At 39.3% G+C, this 16,726-nt stretch overlaps 1 protein-coding gene across 5 annotated transcripts in view; it reads left to right on the forward strand.

Annotated features, from left to right (window-relative positions):
* The first annotated feature begins 750 nt into the window (after nt 1–750).
* Smap1 (small ArfGAP 1) overlaps nt 751–16,726 on the forward strand; it is a 168,318-nt gene continuing 152,342 nt past the window's right edge. Inside the window, exon 1 of one of the 5 annotated variants that reach the window (XM_008856288.3) lies at nt 751–1,082. In XM_008856288.3, coding sequence (XP_008854510.1) covers nt 965–1,082 — 118 coding nt within the window. In that variant the 5' untranslated portion in view covers nt 751–964. Of the gene's footprint in view, nt 1,083–13,397; nt 13,530–16,726 lie in introns of those variants that run through there. The other 4 variants (XM_029557796.1, XM_029557797.1, XM_017795163.2 and 1 more) reach the window with 4 other exon arrangements.

A 16,726-nucleotide genomic window follows, 5' to 3' on the forward strand; every position in this document is an offset into this window, starting at 1 on the left:
GTTATAATTAAGAGTGTCTTCTTTCCGTAGTTCCGTTTTCTTGCATTGAAGAACATTGTTTACATGGTTTCTTGCTAACATGACACCCCTTTATTATTTCACTCCTTGATTTATACTTTCCCTTCTTGTTGGGTTTACTGCCTTATCTTTTAACTACCACTGAATAGCTCTTGTAGGTCAAGTTACTTGGGTCCTTCATGTCTCATTTTCATCTGTATAATGAGACTATCAGTATCATAAAGTGTGGTCAGGTTAAATAAGCAATTAGTTCATTCCACAGAGCAACCACTCAATAAATGCATGTCACTACTAGACTACTATTGCTAAAATGTAAGATTTTAGTTTCACATTTCATTCCACACATATCTCTAGCTTCTCGATTACTGCCTGTTTCAAAACTTCAGATGAACAAACAGTGAAAGCATCTGTGGTTCTACTGAATTTATTATTTGTGCATTTCCAGTGTAGTGTTGGCAAAAGCAAACACCAGGAAGCTAGTGAAACCCGCCTCCTGGTAAAAGGTCTTCCATTTCCAGGTCCCCAGAGACCCTCTGTGACAAGAGCATCTCAAGAGCGGGAAACCCACTCTGGTTAGTACTAGTTAGTTCTCTCGGGTTTTTCAAAGGCCTTCGGAAGGAAGGCCTGGGTGTTTGGCAGCTTGGCGCATGCGTAGCGTGCCCAACTCCTTCTTCCGCATGTTCCGGAAGCGGCGGTTTGTCCCGCCCCTTCTCTCGTCCGCTCGGGCGGAGCCTGCGGCCGCCTGGGCGAAGAGGCGGGACACGTCGGCGCTACCTCGGCCACCGCCCCCCTCCTCGGGTTCCAGCAGCCGCCGCCGCCGCCGCCGCTGCCGCCGCTTCCTGGGCCGAGTCCTCCCGCGGCCCCAGCGGCGCCAGGTGCCCTCGCGTGCCCAGCTCGGTCTGCGCCCAACGCCAGCGTCCCGGCCCGCCGCTCAGCCGCTGCCGAGATGGCGACGCGCTCCTGCCGGGAGAAGGCTCAGAAGCTGAACGAGCAGCACCAGCTCATCCTGTCCAAACTGCTGAGGGAGGAGGACAACAAGTACTGCGCCGACTGCGAGGCCAAAGGTAGCGCGGGGCATGGGGGCCGCCCGGTCGGGCCTCCTGCGGCCATGACCTTCCCGCCGCCGCGGCGCCTCTGCTGCTGGGGTCGCGGGTCCTGACGGGAGGACGGACAGCTGGGCGTCCCCTCACCCAGCCGGGTCTCCGGCCTCAGTCTCCTTGGCGCCCGATTCCCGGTGCTGCCACCTCCCCGGGGCCCGGCAGGGAGCGCGGAGCCGGATGCCGGCCGGGAGGTGGGAGAGGGCTGAAGGAGCCCTCCTGCCTCAGCCGCGGCTGCTCCGTGGGTGGGGCCGCCCTTGCGTTCCCGTCCCCGTCGCGTGTGACCACGTCCTCTGTCCGATGGAGCCCTACCTGCCTACTCACTTGACAGCTTTTTGTACAGGGCGTTTCTGGAAAAGAGGATGATGGTTGTTTTGGGGTGGGTTTCGCTGCATAAAATAATAGAGGGAGGGCCCTCATTATTAATATATATGATACACATGCACATACATATATATATGTAATTTGGATGTTACAATGTAGAGGAATTTCATTCCATGGGTCGTTTGGAAACAGGGCTGTGTTCTTGGAGAGCTTAGTAGTTAGATTCTCTCAGACCAGCTATTTTTGGAGACTTTGGACCCCGTTTGTCTTCTTCATAAGCGGGGAAAGTGCATTTTAAAGATACAAAGATGGGGAGAAAAATCCCGAATTTTACTTGAGTTGGAGGGCTTCTGCCTGAGCCTTTGAAATAAAGACACTATTTTTAGCTGGTATGTTTTGTTTGGAGCTGTGAATTGTTTTTAATGTAAGTAATTTCATGGAGAAGCATGTTTCAGGTTTTTACAAGCCTTCTATGTAGTTAGGAAAACAGGTTATTAACTGTAAATGGGTTTATTTGATTATTCTCTGGAAATAGGTAGCTCTTCAATGGAGAGACAGACTTTGGGAATGCTGCCTAAGTTTTCTGTATTATTTTACCCATACTTAAGGCTTTACTCTTCTCTGAACACTTATTGCAGTAGACTGGTGATATTTGATTAAATTGAGCCACACAGCATCTGTAAGGTACCGCTCTGTACTGACAGCTACTGCATTATTGGAAGAATCACTTATAAATACCTTAATTGGAAAATTTATGAGGCACTTTTCAATATTATAGTAACTTGACTGAGTTAACCTTATACTTACCCTATGTAATCATCAGGCAGTGCATTTAAAAAAAGCATGCCTGGTTTTGGTGGTAATATTGCCTACTTGATGCTTGATTGTACATAGAGTGATTTGGTACTGTATTGGGCCTCGGTTATTTGCACTGTATTAGTAAAACACTCAAAAAGAGGTCTTTAAAACATCGGAAGAAGAAAGAAACTGGAGTTACGGAGCTTACATTTTGTCATCTTGAGTCATAACATGATTTAGTAGAGATGCTGATAAATACTAAATCTGTTCATTAAAATTAATTCAATAATTTCCTTTTACATAGAGAAGTAATTTAAAATAACTTTAAAACTTATTTCTCCAAAAAGTATTGTATAAAATCAGATTTCCACAAATATTTATGAAATAATTTTTGTTTTTAAAAGCCTTTATTTTTATTAGTCATGTGTTAATATTTTTTAAATTTACTTTTTGGGAGATGGCGGGAGGAGAATCATGTGCTTTAATTAGGTTAAGAAGCTTCACTTCTGATCTGAAGAATAGGAAACATTTCTTTTGCTCACTGACCACTGAGGTCAGTCCATATATGTTGAATGGATATCTTTTTAGTTTGGCCTGTTTAGTTATTTATTTTTTTCCTCTTTTTGAGAAGTGGAGGAAATGGGATAGACTAGTATCAAGAGTTCAGTGGTGTACTTGAAGGTTATGAAATCTATAGTCATGATTTAGAAAGCTGATTTCCCTTGTTTCTACTAAATCTAGAATAATGTTAAAGTTTCTGTAAATTGTTTTATCTTGATATTTCAGGAAAAATTTACAGTATATACAGCCATTTCTTAGCTTAACTAGGCTTGGTTTTATAACTGTGTTTTATACATACACACACAGACACACACACACACACACACACACACACACACACATGTGATAGGATTCAATCCCCAGGTCCTTATACGTGCTAGGTAAAAACTTTACCACTCCTGGTTGGCCTCTGTCTTGTGGTTTTCCTGTCTCTGCTTCCTAGATTATGCACCGTCACACATAGCTTCATTGAAATGTATTTTTGCAGAGTTTTTGTGTTTTTGGTATAGGTGAGCCCATTATGGTATATTCTTATAATAGAATTCTTAGCTTGTTATATGCTTTTGGATTTATTAGTATGTATCCCAGAAAACCATAATAGATGTGAGTGGTGGTGTTCTGATTAAATGTACTTGTAAAAAGACATGATGAGGAGCTCATTTTATTGAGAGATTCCATTCTGTATATGTACTGATGTTCCCCTTGCTGTATATAGTAAATTACATTAAACTTTTAATCCATCTTGAAGTATTTCCTAGTTAACTCATTTCCCTTCTTTTGGAAAAAATGTTTCCCCCATTGATCTTTGAGAACATGTACCAAAACTAAAGCCTAGAGTTTAAGTTGCCCTATTCTGTTACCTTATGATAGTTGGCAGGGAAATGCTAGTTGGATTTTGACATTTTCTTAGTCATTAGCTTGTGTTTCCTGTATTGATAATATTTAGGGAGTAAGGAAGGAGAAAACGATGGCACCGGTGCCAATTCCTGCTCTTGATCTTGACCCTATACTTAAATACGTTGTGCAACTGGAGAGCAAGAGCTGGCAGATGGAGCTGCACTTTTCTGGCTGCTTTTGCAACTCTGTGGGAGTTTTAAAGCAGTTCTGTTGATTATTAATTGATGGCAGAACAGGACAGTGAGGACGGAGAGATCCCTTTGTCATCTCACAATTTAATTTTTCAAACTTAAAGTTTCATCCAGAAGTAAAACTAGCTTTGATTTCAAAATATATAAAACTGAAATGAAAATGATTCTCTTCCTCAGTAAGCTTTAGAAGTAGTCAGAAACTCAGGTTTTGAATTTTAAAGTTCATTTTTTTCAGACTGGTGTTCAGAAGATAAGCTGATTATTCAGATCAAACACTCATTTTTTTCATTCCACAGGTCTTGAGGACAGCTAAGTGCTGGATTAGATTATGGGGCAGAAAGATTTGTAAGACTGAAAAGAGTATGTTTAATGGAGATTATATATTTGCAGATGAGTAGTACTGAAACAGTATAGTAAGTGAAAGGGTAGTGGCTATAAGAAGTAACCTGCCCTCTTGTTTATTTCTTGTGATTTCCCCGAGTCCTGACTTTTGCTCACTGGTTGTCTTTATAATTCCTTTAATTCCTAATTTGAATGCTGCATCAAAGCCTTAGTACATGCTATTCCTTCTCCCTAGGAACCCTCTCTTCACCTTGTTTTGCTTCTACTAATCTTCAGGTTTTTCTTAAGTCTTTTTCCAGGGAAACAATTCTTCATCCTCCCAGACTAAGTTATGCTTCTGTTTATACATTTAAGACTTAAGTCAGCGTTCTGAATCTTTTATTACACTTAACACAGTTATAATTTAAACATTACAGAAGTAACTATTGAATACTTCATATTTCTGTTGGATTATCACTGCAAAGGGGAAGAGATCTTGTTTATCTTGCTCAGAGTAGTTTCCCCAGCCCTAAGTACAGTTTGTGACATGTGGTAGGTAAATGTAACTCAACAAATACCTTTTGAATGAATGAATGAATGAATGTGTGAATGAGTCTCAGTAACAGGCAGCAGGATGTGTGAATTAGAACACACCTGTAAAAGGGTGTGGCATTTGGAATAACCCTGTTAGTCACAAGAGTCTTATGTGAATTGAATGTACAAGGGAATTTCACTAGGTAGAGCTCTTTACACAAGGGAATGGTGTATAAAAGGTAGAAGTGATTTCCATATGGATGTTTTGTCTTGGTAAACTGTCTTTATTAGATAGTGGATAGTGGCAAATTAGAAGAAGAATCAGAATTGAGAAGAGATCATAGGGAAGGCTCTGAGTGAGCAGTCAAAGGAAGAGGGTAAGAGGACCTTATTTCATGTGATGCTAACATATTAGTCAAGAAACAGATCTGTTGTAGCTATTTTTGGTAAAGGGTTTAAGGAATCAGAGGAAGAACTATAGGAGGTAAAAGTTCAGGAGTCATTTCTGGACTTTAGCTTTTGAGGCTACATATCCTGCCACTGTTGCCATGGCCCCATTACCATGGATGCTTTCACTCACACAGCTGCTAAGTTGATGAGAGGACTATAAGACATTTTTGTCAGTTGTTCCTAACTGTAGGAATATGCTTGTGCTTTCCGTGGGTATGTTACTGTCAGAACCTAATCTGTTCAGATACCTTGCCTTTCAGGGAGGTTTAGCTTTCTAATGTCTTTAAAAAGTAGAAATATGCAGAGCCTATTGCTGAGTAAGGGCAGTCTGAGTGAGAGTTAACCACCTGCAATGAGGTTGGAGAACTTTTTTCAGTGTTTTTATTATTTTGGAGTTGTTATATAAACCTATTCTAGAGGAATTTTCACTGAAAAGTTAAGTCTACCCTGAGGGACTGATGTTTACGATGATGTTGATACTTGCAGAAATTAGTTTATATAAATAAAAGTGTGTAGTTATAATTCAGAAAGAGATTTGCCAATCTGCTGATCGGTTTTCTCACAAGATGACTGTGTGCAGATCCCTGGGATTAGAGCTGGAATGCAAACCCCTGGTCTTTCTCTGACATATTAGTTTAAAACTTGGGCTGTATGTTGTTTCTCTTCTCCCCAGTTGGTCAAACTGATTGGCTGGAAAGCTATAGGGATCCTCCAGCCTGTGCCTCTTTAGCATTGGAATTATAGGCTGCTCCACCATGCCTGTTTTTTTTTTAACATGTGTGCTGGGATCTGAATGCATCCTGCTTGCATGGCAAACATGACTGAGCCCATCTCCCCAGCGCTAAACCTTTTTACTTTTATGTTTTGAAGTATAAAGAAAATTTTCTTGAGCTTTTAATAAAATCATTTTTTATTGAATTTTTGTGTATTTTATACACATCTTCATCTTTTTTAAAAAAATGTGTATATTGGAATTATAGGCTGCTCCACCATGCCTGTTTTTTTTTTTAACATGTGTGCTGGGATCTGAATGCATCCTGCTTGCATGGCAAACATGACTGAGCCCATCTCCCCAGCGCTAAACCTTTTTACTTTTATGTTTTGAAGTATAAAGAAAATTTTCTTGAGCTTTTAATAAAATCATTTTTTATTGAATTTTTGTGTATTTTATACACATCTTCATCTTTTTTAAAAAAATGTGTATGAGTGGGTTGCCTGCATGTATCTAAGTGTTGTCATGCAGTGCCTGCCACCAAGGTCAGAAGAGGGTGTAAGATTTCCTGGAACTTGAGTTACAGATGGCTGTTAGCAACCATATGGGTGCTGGGAACCAAACCTAGGTCATTTACAAGAGCAGCCAGTGCTCTTAACTGCTGAGCCATCTCTCCACCCGCCCCCCCCAACATCTTAATCATTGTTATACCCTTCCCCATTGCCACCCTCCCATACCCCACCTCCAATTTCATGCATTCTGTCATTTATGTTAAGGCCTATTGAGTCAAGTTAGTGGCCCCTGATGTGCTGGATAGCTTTAATGTCAACTTGACACACCTGGGTTGAGGGAGCCTCAGTTGGGAAATTGCCTCTATTGGGCTGGCCTGTGGCCATGTCTGAGGGGCATCTTCATGATGAGTGATGTGGGAGGGCCCAGCCCACTGTGGGTGGTGCCACCCCTGGGCAGGTGGGCCTGTGTTGCATAAGAAAGCAGGCTGATCAGGGGCCAGGGAACAAGCCAGTAAGCAGTGTTCCTCCATGGCCTCTGCTCCAGCTCCTGCTTCCAGGTTCCTGCCCTGAGTTCCTGCCTTGGGCTCCCTGATGAACTGTGACCCAGGAGATGTAAGATAAATAAACTCTTTCCTCCTCAAGTTGGTAGTGGTCAGAGTGTTTTGTCATAGCAATGAAGAAACAAATCAGAACACCTGATGTCCGTCAGTGCATGTTCATCCACTGGGGTATAGTGAGTGAGCTTATCTAGAGTCCCCTCACTTAAAGAAGATCAGCTTTTTATCGCCCAGTAGTAATCAACTGTCCAATAGTTCTTCAGCTAAGATTGGGGCCTGCTGCCTATTTCCACAGTTCTATTTGGTTTTTGTCTGCTTGTGTTTGCATGGGTCTTGTGTATGCTATCACCATTGCTGTAAGCTCATAATGAGCTAGGTTCCGGGAGCCTATAAGACACTATTTCCATATGGTCATGCACTTCCTCCCCTAAACCTTTATACTTTTTAAAGCTTGTTTTTACTTATGATACATGTTTTCCTGAGTAAATTTACCTGGTATTATTTTAAGCTATATCATAAAAATGCACAGGAACACTATAAATTTTTGAAAGAGTTCTTTTATTTGAAAGCTTTTCACTACTAATGCTTTCTTGGAGTAATTAGGATACAGTCAAATAAAACTCTACCTCTTTCAGTTGACTAACAAATCCAAGCCCCCTCCCACTGTAAAAATATTTAAATGACTAGGACTGAATTATTTTATCTAGAGATAAAATATGATAAAGCAGCTTTATTTTTATTTTATTTTGTGTGTATGTCTGGTGTATGTATGTATGGTGTACGTACACAATTGTGCACCTGTGTGCTTATGTGCAGAGGCCAAAAGAGCAAGCCAGGTATCTTCTAACACACTTCACTTTATTAGTGTCTCTCACTGAGCTGGGAGTTCTACATTTAAACTAGGCTGGCTTGCCAGCAAGTTCCTGGGATCTGCTTCTGTCCTCCTCCTCCCCTCAGTGCTGGAGTTACAGGCACATAGAGTTGTGCCCTACGTTTTATGTGAAGGTTTCAAACTTAGGTCCTCATGCTTGCTAAGTTAAGTGCTCCTACTCACTAAGCCATCTCATGAGCTCCTTGAACACCCACTTCTTTTAAAAATATTATTATTGTGTGTGTTATGATTGTGCGTATGTATATATGTATGTGTATATGTGCTTGTCATGGTGTGTGTGAAGGTAAGAGGACAGCTTTGTGGAGTTGGTTCTCGTCTACCTTTTTATGAATTCTGGGGATTGAACTCAGGCCACCAGACTTGTATATCAAGAACTTTACCCACTGTGTCATGTACCCACTGTTGTCCCATCCCATTTAAATAAAAACTCTAAATTTTTGTTTATTTTGTGTGTGCATGTTGTCTGTGTGTGGGATGGCATGTGTCATGGCACACATGTGGAGGTCAGAGGAAAACTTGCATGAGTTGGTTCTCTCGCTCTACCTTGTGGGTCTAGAGGATTCAACTCAATTTGTCAGATTTGGCAACAAGCATCTTTACCTTCTGAGTCACCTTACTGGCCCTGCAAGACCCCATTTAATTCTTCGTTTTTTTTTTTTTTTTGGTCTTTTTGAGACAGGGTCTCCCTGTAGCCCCAGCTGTCCTGGAACTTACTATGTAGACCAGGCTGGCCTTGAACTCACAGAGATCTGCCTGCCTCTGCCTCCCCAGTGCTGGGATTAAAGGTGTGTGCCACCACACCTGGCTAATTCTTAGTTTTAAAGAAAAGATTTGGATTAAATTTCTGATCATAGTCCATATATATTTATCAGCATTAATATTTTCTACTTAAGGTAGAGGTCTGTTGAACTCTTCATAGCAATTAGCTGTAGTATTATAAAATGTTTTAAAAAATTGTTTTATTTAAACTGCAGGTAAAACTACTGGAATCATGTGCTAGTTTCATGTCCTCTTACATTGAGTTGCAAATGTGAAGATTTTGAGTGTCTCAAAAGAAGAGAATTATAATTTTTTTCTGGCATTTTTCCATTGTCTGTTCCCTCTACCCACTCAACCAATTTTTAGTCTATATCTCACAGGAGATCCAAGTGATTGCTTTAGGACTGATTGATGATAGACCTTCAGATGTCTGACCTTGATCTTTTGTAAAGTGAGGATTTTAAGGAACAGTGAATGAACTCAGATCCAAAGTTAAAAAGAAAAAGGAGAATTATGTGAGAAATTGTATTTAGGATAGTTTTATCTTCCAATACAAGAAAATTTATAAAAATTATAGTTTATGCTAGATGCTATTTAGTTTGTGCATTTGTACTCTTGAAAATTGCTTTTGGTGTAGAATGGTGATAATGCCCCCCCAAAACCCCCAAACCCCCCAAAACCCGGTAGAATAATTGGCTTGAAGTTAAGTGTACACTGGTACATTCATTTCCTGCTTATATAAAATGTCTAAAATTTAGTGGATTAGAACAATATTATTTATCTCTTAGAATTCTGGAGGTTAAGTCCAAAATGAGTCCTTTGAACTAAAAGCAGTTTGAGGGGCCTGTGTTGCTTCTGGAGGAAGATTCCTTCTAGGAGAGATTCTGGCAAATCTATTTCCTCACTTTTTCCATCTTTAGAGTTCACCGACCTTTTTGTGGCACTTGGCTCCTTCCATCTTCAAAGATACCAGTATGTCATCTTCAATCCCTTCCTCTCCATTTTCTCACATTGTTGCATCTTTTAGAACCCTTGTGATTATATTTGGCTTACCTAGATAATCAAGGATAATACTGTCATTGCAGGTTATAGTGTGTGAACATCTTTGAGGGTATTTTTTCTACCAACAAGTGGATTTGTGATTAAAAATTGTATACTGAACTTAGTTTTTTAAAATTTATTTTTTGAGATGGGGACCAGGCTGGGTTTGAACTTGTGATCCTTCGGCCTTCAGGTCTTCCAGATATGTTGGATTATAGGCATTATAGCACTTGACTTTTGAACTTAGCTTTTTTTTAAAAAAAATTTTATTTATTATTTTAATTTTATGTGTATGAGTGTATTGCCTGCACGTGAGTGCACCTGTGTTATACAGTGCTGTGGAGGTCAGAAGAGAGCTTCAGATTCCCCTGGAACTGGAGTTAAGGACAGTTTGTACCTGCCATGTGGGTGCTGTGTGGTATTTTTATTTGTGAGTTCATTATAGTAAAGGGACTATGAAGTAAAAAAAATAATTTAATAGAAAATGTTTTGTATATTGTCTAATAATACCTGTCTCACAAGTTTAAAAAGAAATAGCAGATGGTATATCATAGGATTAAAAATAAAATGCATAAATAAATGCATTGAAAAAATTATTTCACAATATTTTTGCAATGTGATCATTTACGTAGAAAACCCCAAGAATTGTTTATTCAAGTTGTAGGAATCAAGTGAATACAGAAAATTTAACTATATATGCTAGCAACAAATACTTTGAAGTTGAAGAATTTCTGTTGACAGTGGCATCTAATAGGAAAACTTCAGGATGTATTTAGCAGACTATGCTCAAGACCTATGTACTGAAAACTACAAGAGATTGATAAGGAAAAATTAAAAGAGGGTGAGTATGGTGGCACATGCCTTTAATCCTTGTCTCAAAAAGTCAAAAAAAAAAAGGGAAAAATTAAAGAAACAGAAATATACCATGTTCATAGATTAGAAAGTTTAGTGTTTTATAGGTTATCAGGTCTGTGTAATCTTTAGTGTCAATATGAGCCCAGTTAAAATGGTAATTTTTTTGTTTTAGGATTTAACAAGCTGAAATTTTTAATGAAATGCAAAGGACCCTTCCCCTAAATAAAAATGTTTGAAAATGAAAAAAGGTCTGTCTTCAGTACTATTAGTTGTCAAGACAGCGTAATGTTGTGTGAAGGTAGACGTAGATCAGTAATAATCTAGAAACATTCTTACATATCATCATTTCATTGAAGTGACAGAAGTGACAGCAATTCAGTAGGGGAAAGGATGGTCTCTTCCCACAATAACAACAGAATTGTACCTTGAACTTTACAACACAAACAGAATAATTTGAAATGGATTTTTTTGGATAGGGTGCAAACATGTCCTGTAAAGATAAAATATGAAAATGGATTTACTCAAAAGTTTTCCTTTTTTTAAAAAAATATTTTATTATTTTTATTTTCTGTGTATGCGTGTATTGCCTGCATGTAGGTAAGTGCACCCATGTTGTGCAATGCCCGTGGAGGACAGAAGAGGCCGTCAGATTCCCTGGAACTGGAGTTACGGACAGTTGTTAGCTGCCATGTTAGTGCTGGGATTCGAACCCTGGTCTTCTGCAAGAACAACCAGTGTTCTTAACCACTGAGCCATCTCTCCAGCCCCCAAAGTTTTCCTTTCTAAAAGACAAAAATAAATGGGGTTAGGGAAAAGAAAAGGCAGTTCATAAATTCATAGACTTAGAGAAAGTATTATACCTGATAAGGACTTTTGCTCAGAGTATGTAAAGAAATACTGCAGAGGTGGCTCAGAGGTTAATAGCATTGGCTATTCTATTCTTGGAAAGGACTAGGATTCAGTTTCCAGCACTCTAGTTTCAGGGGATCTGAGGCCCTCTTCTGACCTGGGCATTGCATGATATGGGTGCACTTATATACATGCAGCCAAAACACTGATACACGTAAAATTAAAAAACAAAATTATCAAAAGAAAATTGTGTTTGGATGTCGATAGAAACTTTAGGATGATAACCAAAAACTGGAAATAATCCAAGTGGCCATTACTTGGTGAATGGCTACAGAAAATGATATATCCATACATAGAATAGTACTTTGCAATACAAAGGAATGACCAGTAATGCATCCAAGTAACATATATGCATCTTAAAGGCATTGCTCATAGTGAAGGAATCCTTATACAAAAAACTACGTAGTAGTATGTGGTTTCAATTCTGTAGAACTCTTAAAAGGTTAAAATTCACAAAGTAGATGAGTGGTGGCCAGGCTTGGCTGGTTAGTGAGCTCCAGGCATCCTGTTATCTCAGCCTCTGCCTTAGGTTTCTTTCTATTGCTGTGATAAAATACGCTGACCAAAATGAACTTGGGGAGGAAAGGGTTTATTTGGCACCGAAATCACAGCACATTCTTGAGGGAAGCCAGGTCAGAAACTCAGGGAAGGAACCTGGAGGCAAAAACTGAAGCACAGACCATGGAGGAGAGCTACTTCCTGGCTTGCTTCTTCGCCTGTGTGCAGTCTCCTCTCTTATATACAGTCCAGGACCACCTGCTCAGGGGTGGCACCACCCACAGTGGGCTGGGCCTACCCATATCACTCAACAATCAATATTGAAAATGTCTCACAGTCATCCACAGGCCAGTCCAATAGAGGAAATTCCCCAATTAAGGTTCTCTTGTCCCAGGTGTGTCAAGTTTAAAACTGAAGCCAACTCTGACGTCCCCCTCCAGTGTTGGGATTCTAAATACATGCCACCATATCTGGCTTTTTTCCTGGGTCCCAGGTATTGAATTCAGGTCCTCATGCTTGCAAGACAGGTACTTTATGTACTGAACTATCTCCCCAGCTCCAAGCTTATGGATTTATATTTTAGAGTTAAGTTGTATTGTCAGCTTTGGGTTTTTAAGTTTCTCAAAGAATGGTGCATATGATTTTTATATCAATAACTATCCAAATTATTCTGTATACATATTCTTAAGAAAACTAAAATTTCAGTTCTTCAGAATAGTTAGACTTCATTGAAAGAAACAAAGGAGAGGTTCTGTATTTTAAAAGTTTCTATTTCAATATTATGTTCCTAAGGGTGAATGGAGCTCAGGCTCCACTGGTTGGTTTCTTGTATACTGCTTTAATATAAAGCTTGCATAATTTTAGTAAGAATTGATGGCATTATCGCTGATAAGTATTGAAAGATGTATATATGAATGTATCTATTGAGAGTCTGGTACATAGTAGGTCATCAGTAAATGTTGGATCTGAGTCTTAGGTCTTGCTTGAATAGATACACTAGAATATCTACTCTTTGGATAGGAGCAGAAAATAACATGGTTGAAATGGATGGAATTAAAACCAGGTTCCTGAAATCTAATATCTGTTCTGTTATTTATCATTGAATTTAGAAGATAAAGTAGTTACAGTCCCATGCAGTATTCACTCACTGAACAGTTCAGCCGTATATCCATCTTACTAGATATTTAAAGAATGAGACATAGTGCTTTCTCTTAATGTGAAAATTGCTGTTGTGCTTCACCAGAGCACTTAACAAATATATTTTTTCCTCATGTTTTAGAGTCCAGTGTATACTAGTTTGTGGAAATACTTTATGTAGGTTACTTGGTAATTTTAGGGATGTTGATTGTTCTGAGATGGGAACTCTAACTTGACCAAAAATGCCATGGAACCAGGGTTCTAATTGGTTTGCCAGACTCTGAAAGAAATTGTGTTTCTGTATTTCATGTTAGATGTTCTGACTTAGTATGTTGGAGTAAACCATGTGGAATTTCAGACACTTAGGAGCTCCTCGCTGGAGACCCTTTTCAGGATGCTTTCCTGTGAACCTGCTGGATCCTTCTGGGACCTGCCGGAAGAAAGAAAAGTGCAAGCCCCAGAGGAGGTACAAAGCAAGGGGTAAAGGGCTCTCTTCTGGTTTGTTCCATTTTAAGTTTTTTTTTTCTTTTTTAAAAATATTTTTATGTGTATGTATGTATTGCCTGCATTTTAAGTTATTATTACACCTTAGATGTCATTTTATTTCAAATCTCATTTTACCATCTTTCAGAATTTAATAAGCTATACTGATGGTCTTGTGCTCATGTGGATGGATTTCAGTGTAATTCACATGCTCAGTGATGAAAATATGGAGGACAGGAGACATTTTTTACGACACAGATTTAGAAGACAGAGTCTTAGTAATAGACTAGTATATATACTAAAGGGATGATCATTTAAAAATTGTGAAAAGTTATTTATTATTTTATGTGTATGAATGTATTGCCTGCATGTATGTAAGTGCACGCATGCTGTGCAATGCCCACAGAAGTCAGTGTGCCCCCCGCCCCAAACACTATTAAATTTTATTTTTGAGACAGGGGTCCAAAGTTGCTGGGCTGGTCTGAACTGGGCTCAAGTGATCCTCCTGCTTCATCTTTCCCAGTAGCTGGGAGTACATATCTGCTTTTGGAATTTGGTTTTTAAAAAAACTCTAATGATTTATTTATTTTTATTTTATGTATGTGAGTGTTTTGACTGCACCATGTAAGTGAACCATGTGCATGCAGTTCCTGTGGAAGCCAGAAGAGTGTGCTGGATCCCTTGGAACTGAAATTACAGATGCTTGTTAGCTGCCATGGGGGTGCTAGGAGCCAAACCTGGGTCCTCTGCCAGAGCTGCCAGGTAGTGCTGTTACCTGCTGAGCCATCTCTCTAGCTCATGGGATTAAAAAAATTTTTTTTTTGATTTGTTTATTTTATATTATGTGTATGAGTGTTATGCCTGCATGTATATAAGTGCACCTGTGTCGTGCATTGCCTGTGGAGGACAGAAGAGGGTGTAGGATCCCCTGGAACTGGAGTTAATGGACAATTGTTAGCCCCCATGTGGGTGCTGGGAATTGAACCCAGGTCCTCTGCAAGAGCAGTCAGTCTTAACCGCTGAGCCCCCCATCCCCCTTTTATAAAATGGAGACTATGCTTGCTTTCACTACCATAGATAGGGCAAGGCTACGGTCACCTTTTCTCTTTGACCCTTATTTCTTGTTCCAAATTTAGGTAATTATATTGTTGATTTTTTTTTTTAAACTTTATAACTATACCTGTAAACTCTAGGAACAATAAGAAACAGATTTGTTTTTTGTTGTTGTTTTTTTTAAGCCTTGATAAATGTTCATCCAGATTTCAGAAAAATAGATAAGAGTTTTCGAATAAGTAGGCAAGGAACTTCAGATTTTAACTTCATCCTGAGAAGAGAGAAAAGCTGAAACGTTAACCCTTTCTAAACCCATTGGAGAAAGGAAATTACAGGGCCAACTGTTGCCCCTCCTCCTCAATTGGATAGAGAGAGGACTATGGAGAATCACAGTTTATAGGGGCAGAAATAAGAGCATAAGTTAGGGTCAAAGGTGTGGTGGTGCACATCTTTAATCCCAGCACTTGGGAGGCAGAGGCAGGCGAATCTCTGTGAGTTTGAGGCCAGCCTGGTCTACATAATGAGTTCCAGGCCAGCTGGGGCTACTGGGAGACCCTGTCTGAAACAGACCCCCCCCCCCAAAAAAAGAGCATAAATAGGAAAACTAAATTGTAAATAATAGAGAAAGAGGGGAGGCCATATTTTGGCATGAAGTGATTTTTTTTTTTAATAAGATTTTTTTTAACATTAAAATTTTTTTTAATTTAATAGCCACATGATTAGAAAAAACATTTCATTACAGCTTTAACATACTCAGTAACAAGGATACATCTCTTTCAAAAGTGGCTGTAAATTTTTAGATTCACAGTTGAATACAGTTATACAATATTAAACTCAGTATAAATCCTGTAAGAAATAAAATGAATGAGTCTTTAATCTTTAAAGGGGATCTCCATTTCATTTTAAAATATGCTGTTTCCTACATTTGAAATGCTACTAATGCTTAGATGTTTGCACATGTGTCTTTAATCTCTATGTATCTGATTATTACTAGTCACAGTTGGTTATACTTGGATCCTTGGCACCTGTGTATGGATGTAAAGTCATCAGGTATATATCAATGGTAATGTTTTTCACCTCTACTAGTTAACATGAAGTAAATTTTTATGCTTTCTCCTCAAATATAGGTCTTTTAAAAAATTTGTTGATTTTGTGTGTGTGTATCACACAGAACATCCCAAACAGTCTTATTCATCTATATACCCACTTCCCAAATGGAATGGCACCCTTCCATAGCCTCCCCTCCCCACTGGAGCCCGTATACTCTGTCATCCCTGTTACTGTCCACTGTGTTATCAGTGCCCCCAGCTGTTACACAGTGCTAGTCCATCCACTGAGTCTAGTCAGCCTATCTAGAGTTCCTTGTCTCTTAATGCTGCTATAGGAAGGAATCTGGATATTCTCACTTTCCTGTTCAATACTCTTCCTATTTCAACACATTTAGGATCAAAATAGACATAACCATAACTGTAGGTTCCATTTGTGATCATCTTTGATAAATATTTTCACTATTTGCCACCCTAGCATTCTGTCAGCAGTAGTAATTTATCTTTGGTTATACTTTCCTATACCCTACAATTAGCCCAGATAAACCAATTTATTTTTACTCTTAAGGTTGTTTGAGGATCTGTTCCTCAGGGGTAACATGGGCTTGGGAGGAGCCCTTGGCTCCTTTCTTTTACCAGTTCTATGTGAAGATAAGTCAAAGGTGCCACTCAACCATGGATGGCTTCACTTGGAAGTATGGAGGAAATGTTTCCTCTGTGTTGATCCTCCTCTTTGTAGACTGGACACTGGTGCAAGTCCATCTGGTGGGGTCTCCACGGCCTCCTTGATCAAGAGGACAAGTGACTTACCACAGTTAAAGGACATTTTGAGAGATTCTCATAGTCCCCTGGAACTTAGTCGAACTCGGAGGGAAAGGAGCAAAAACTGTTATGTCCCTCTCACCAAATTAGTATTGGCCTCATAGTATGGCTGTTAAACATCCAAGAAGGTTAGTTCCAGCAATTTGGAACTTTTTAAAAAATACTTATTTATTTAATAACCATATAACTAGAAGAAGCATTTCATTACAACAGCATTGACATATTCAATAACAATTTTCTGAGCTAAGAGGCAAGATCG

Source organism: Nannospalax galili, unplaced genomic scaffold (assembly GCF_000622305.1).
Source record: "Nannospalax galili isolate Female #2095 unplaced genomic scaffold, S.galili_v1.0 scaffold206, whole genome shotgun sequence".
NCBI classification, from domain to species: domain Eukaryota; kingdom Metazoa; phylum Chordata; class Mammalia; order Rodentia; family Spalacidae; genus Nannospalax; species Nannospalax galili.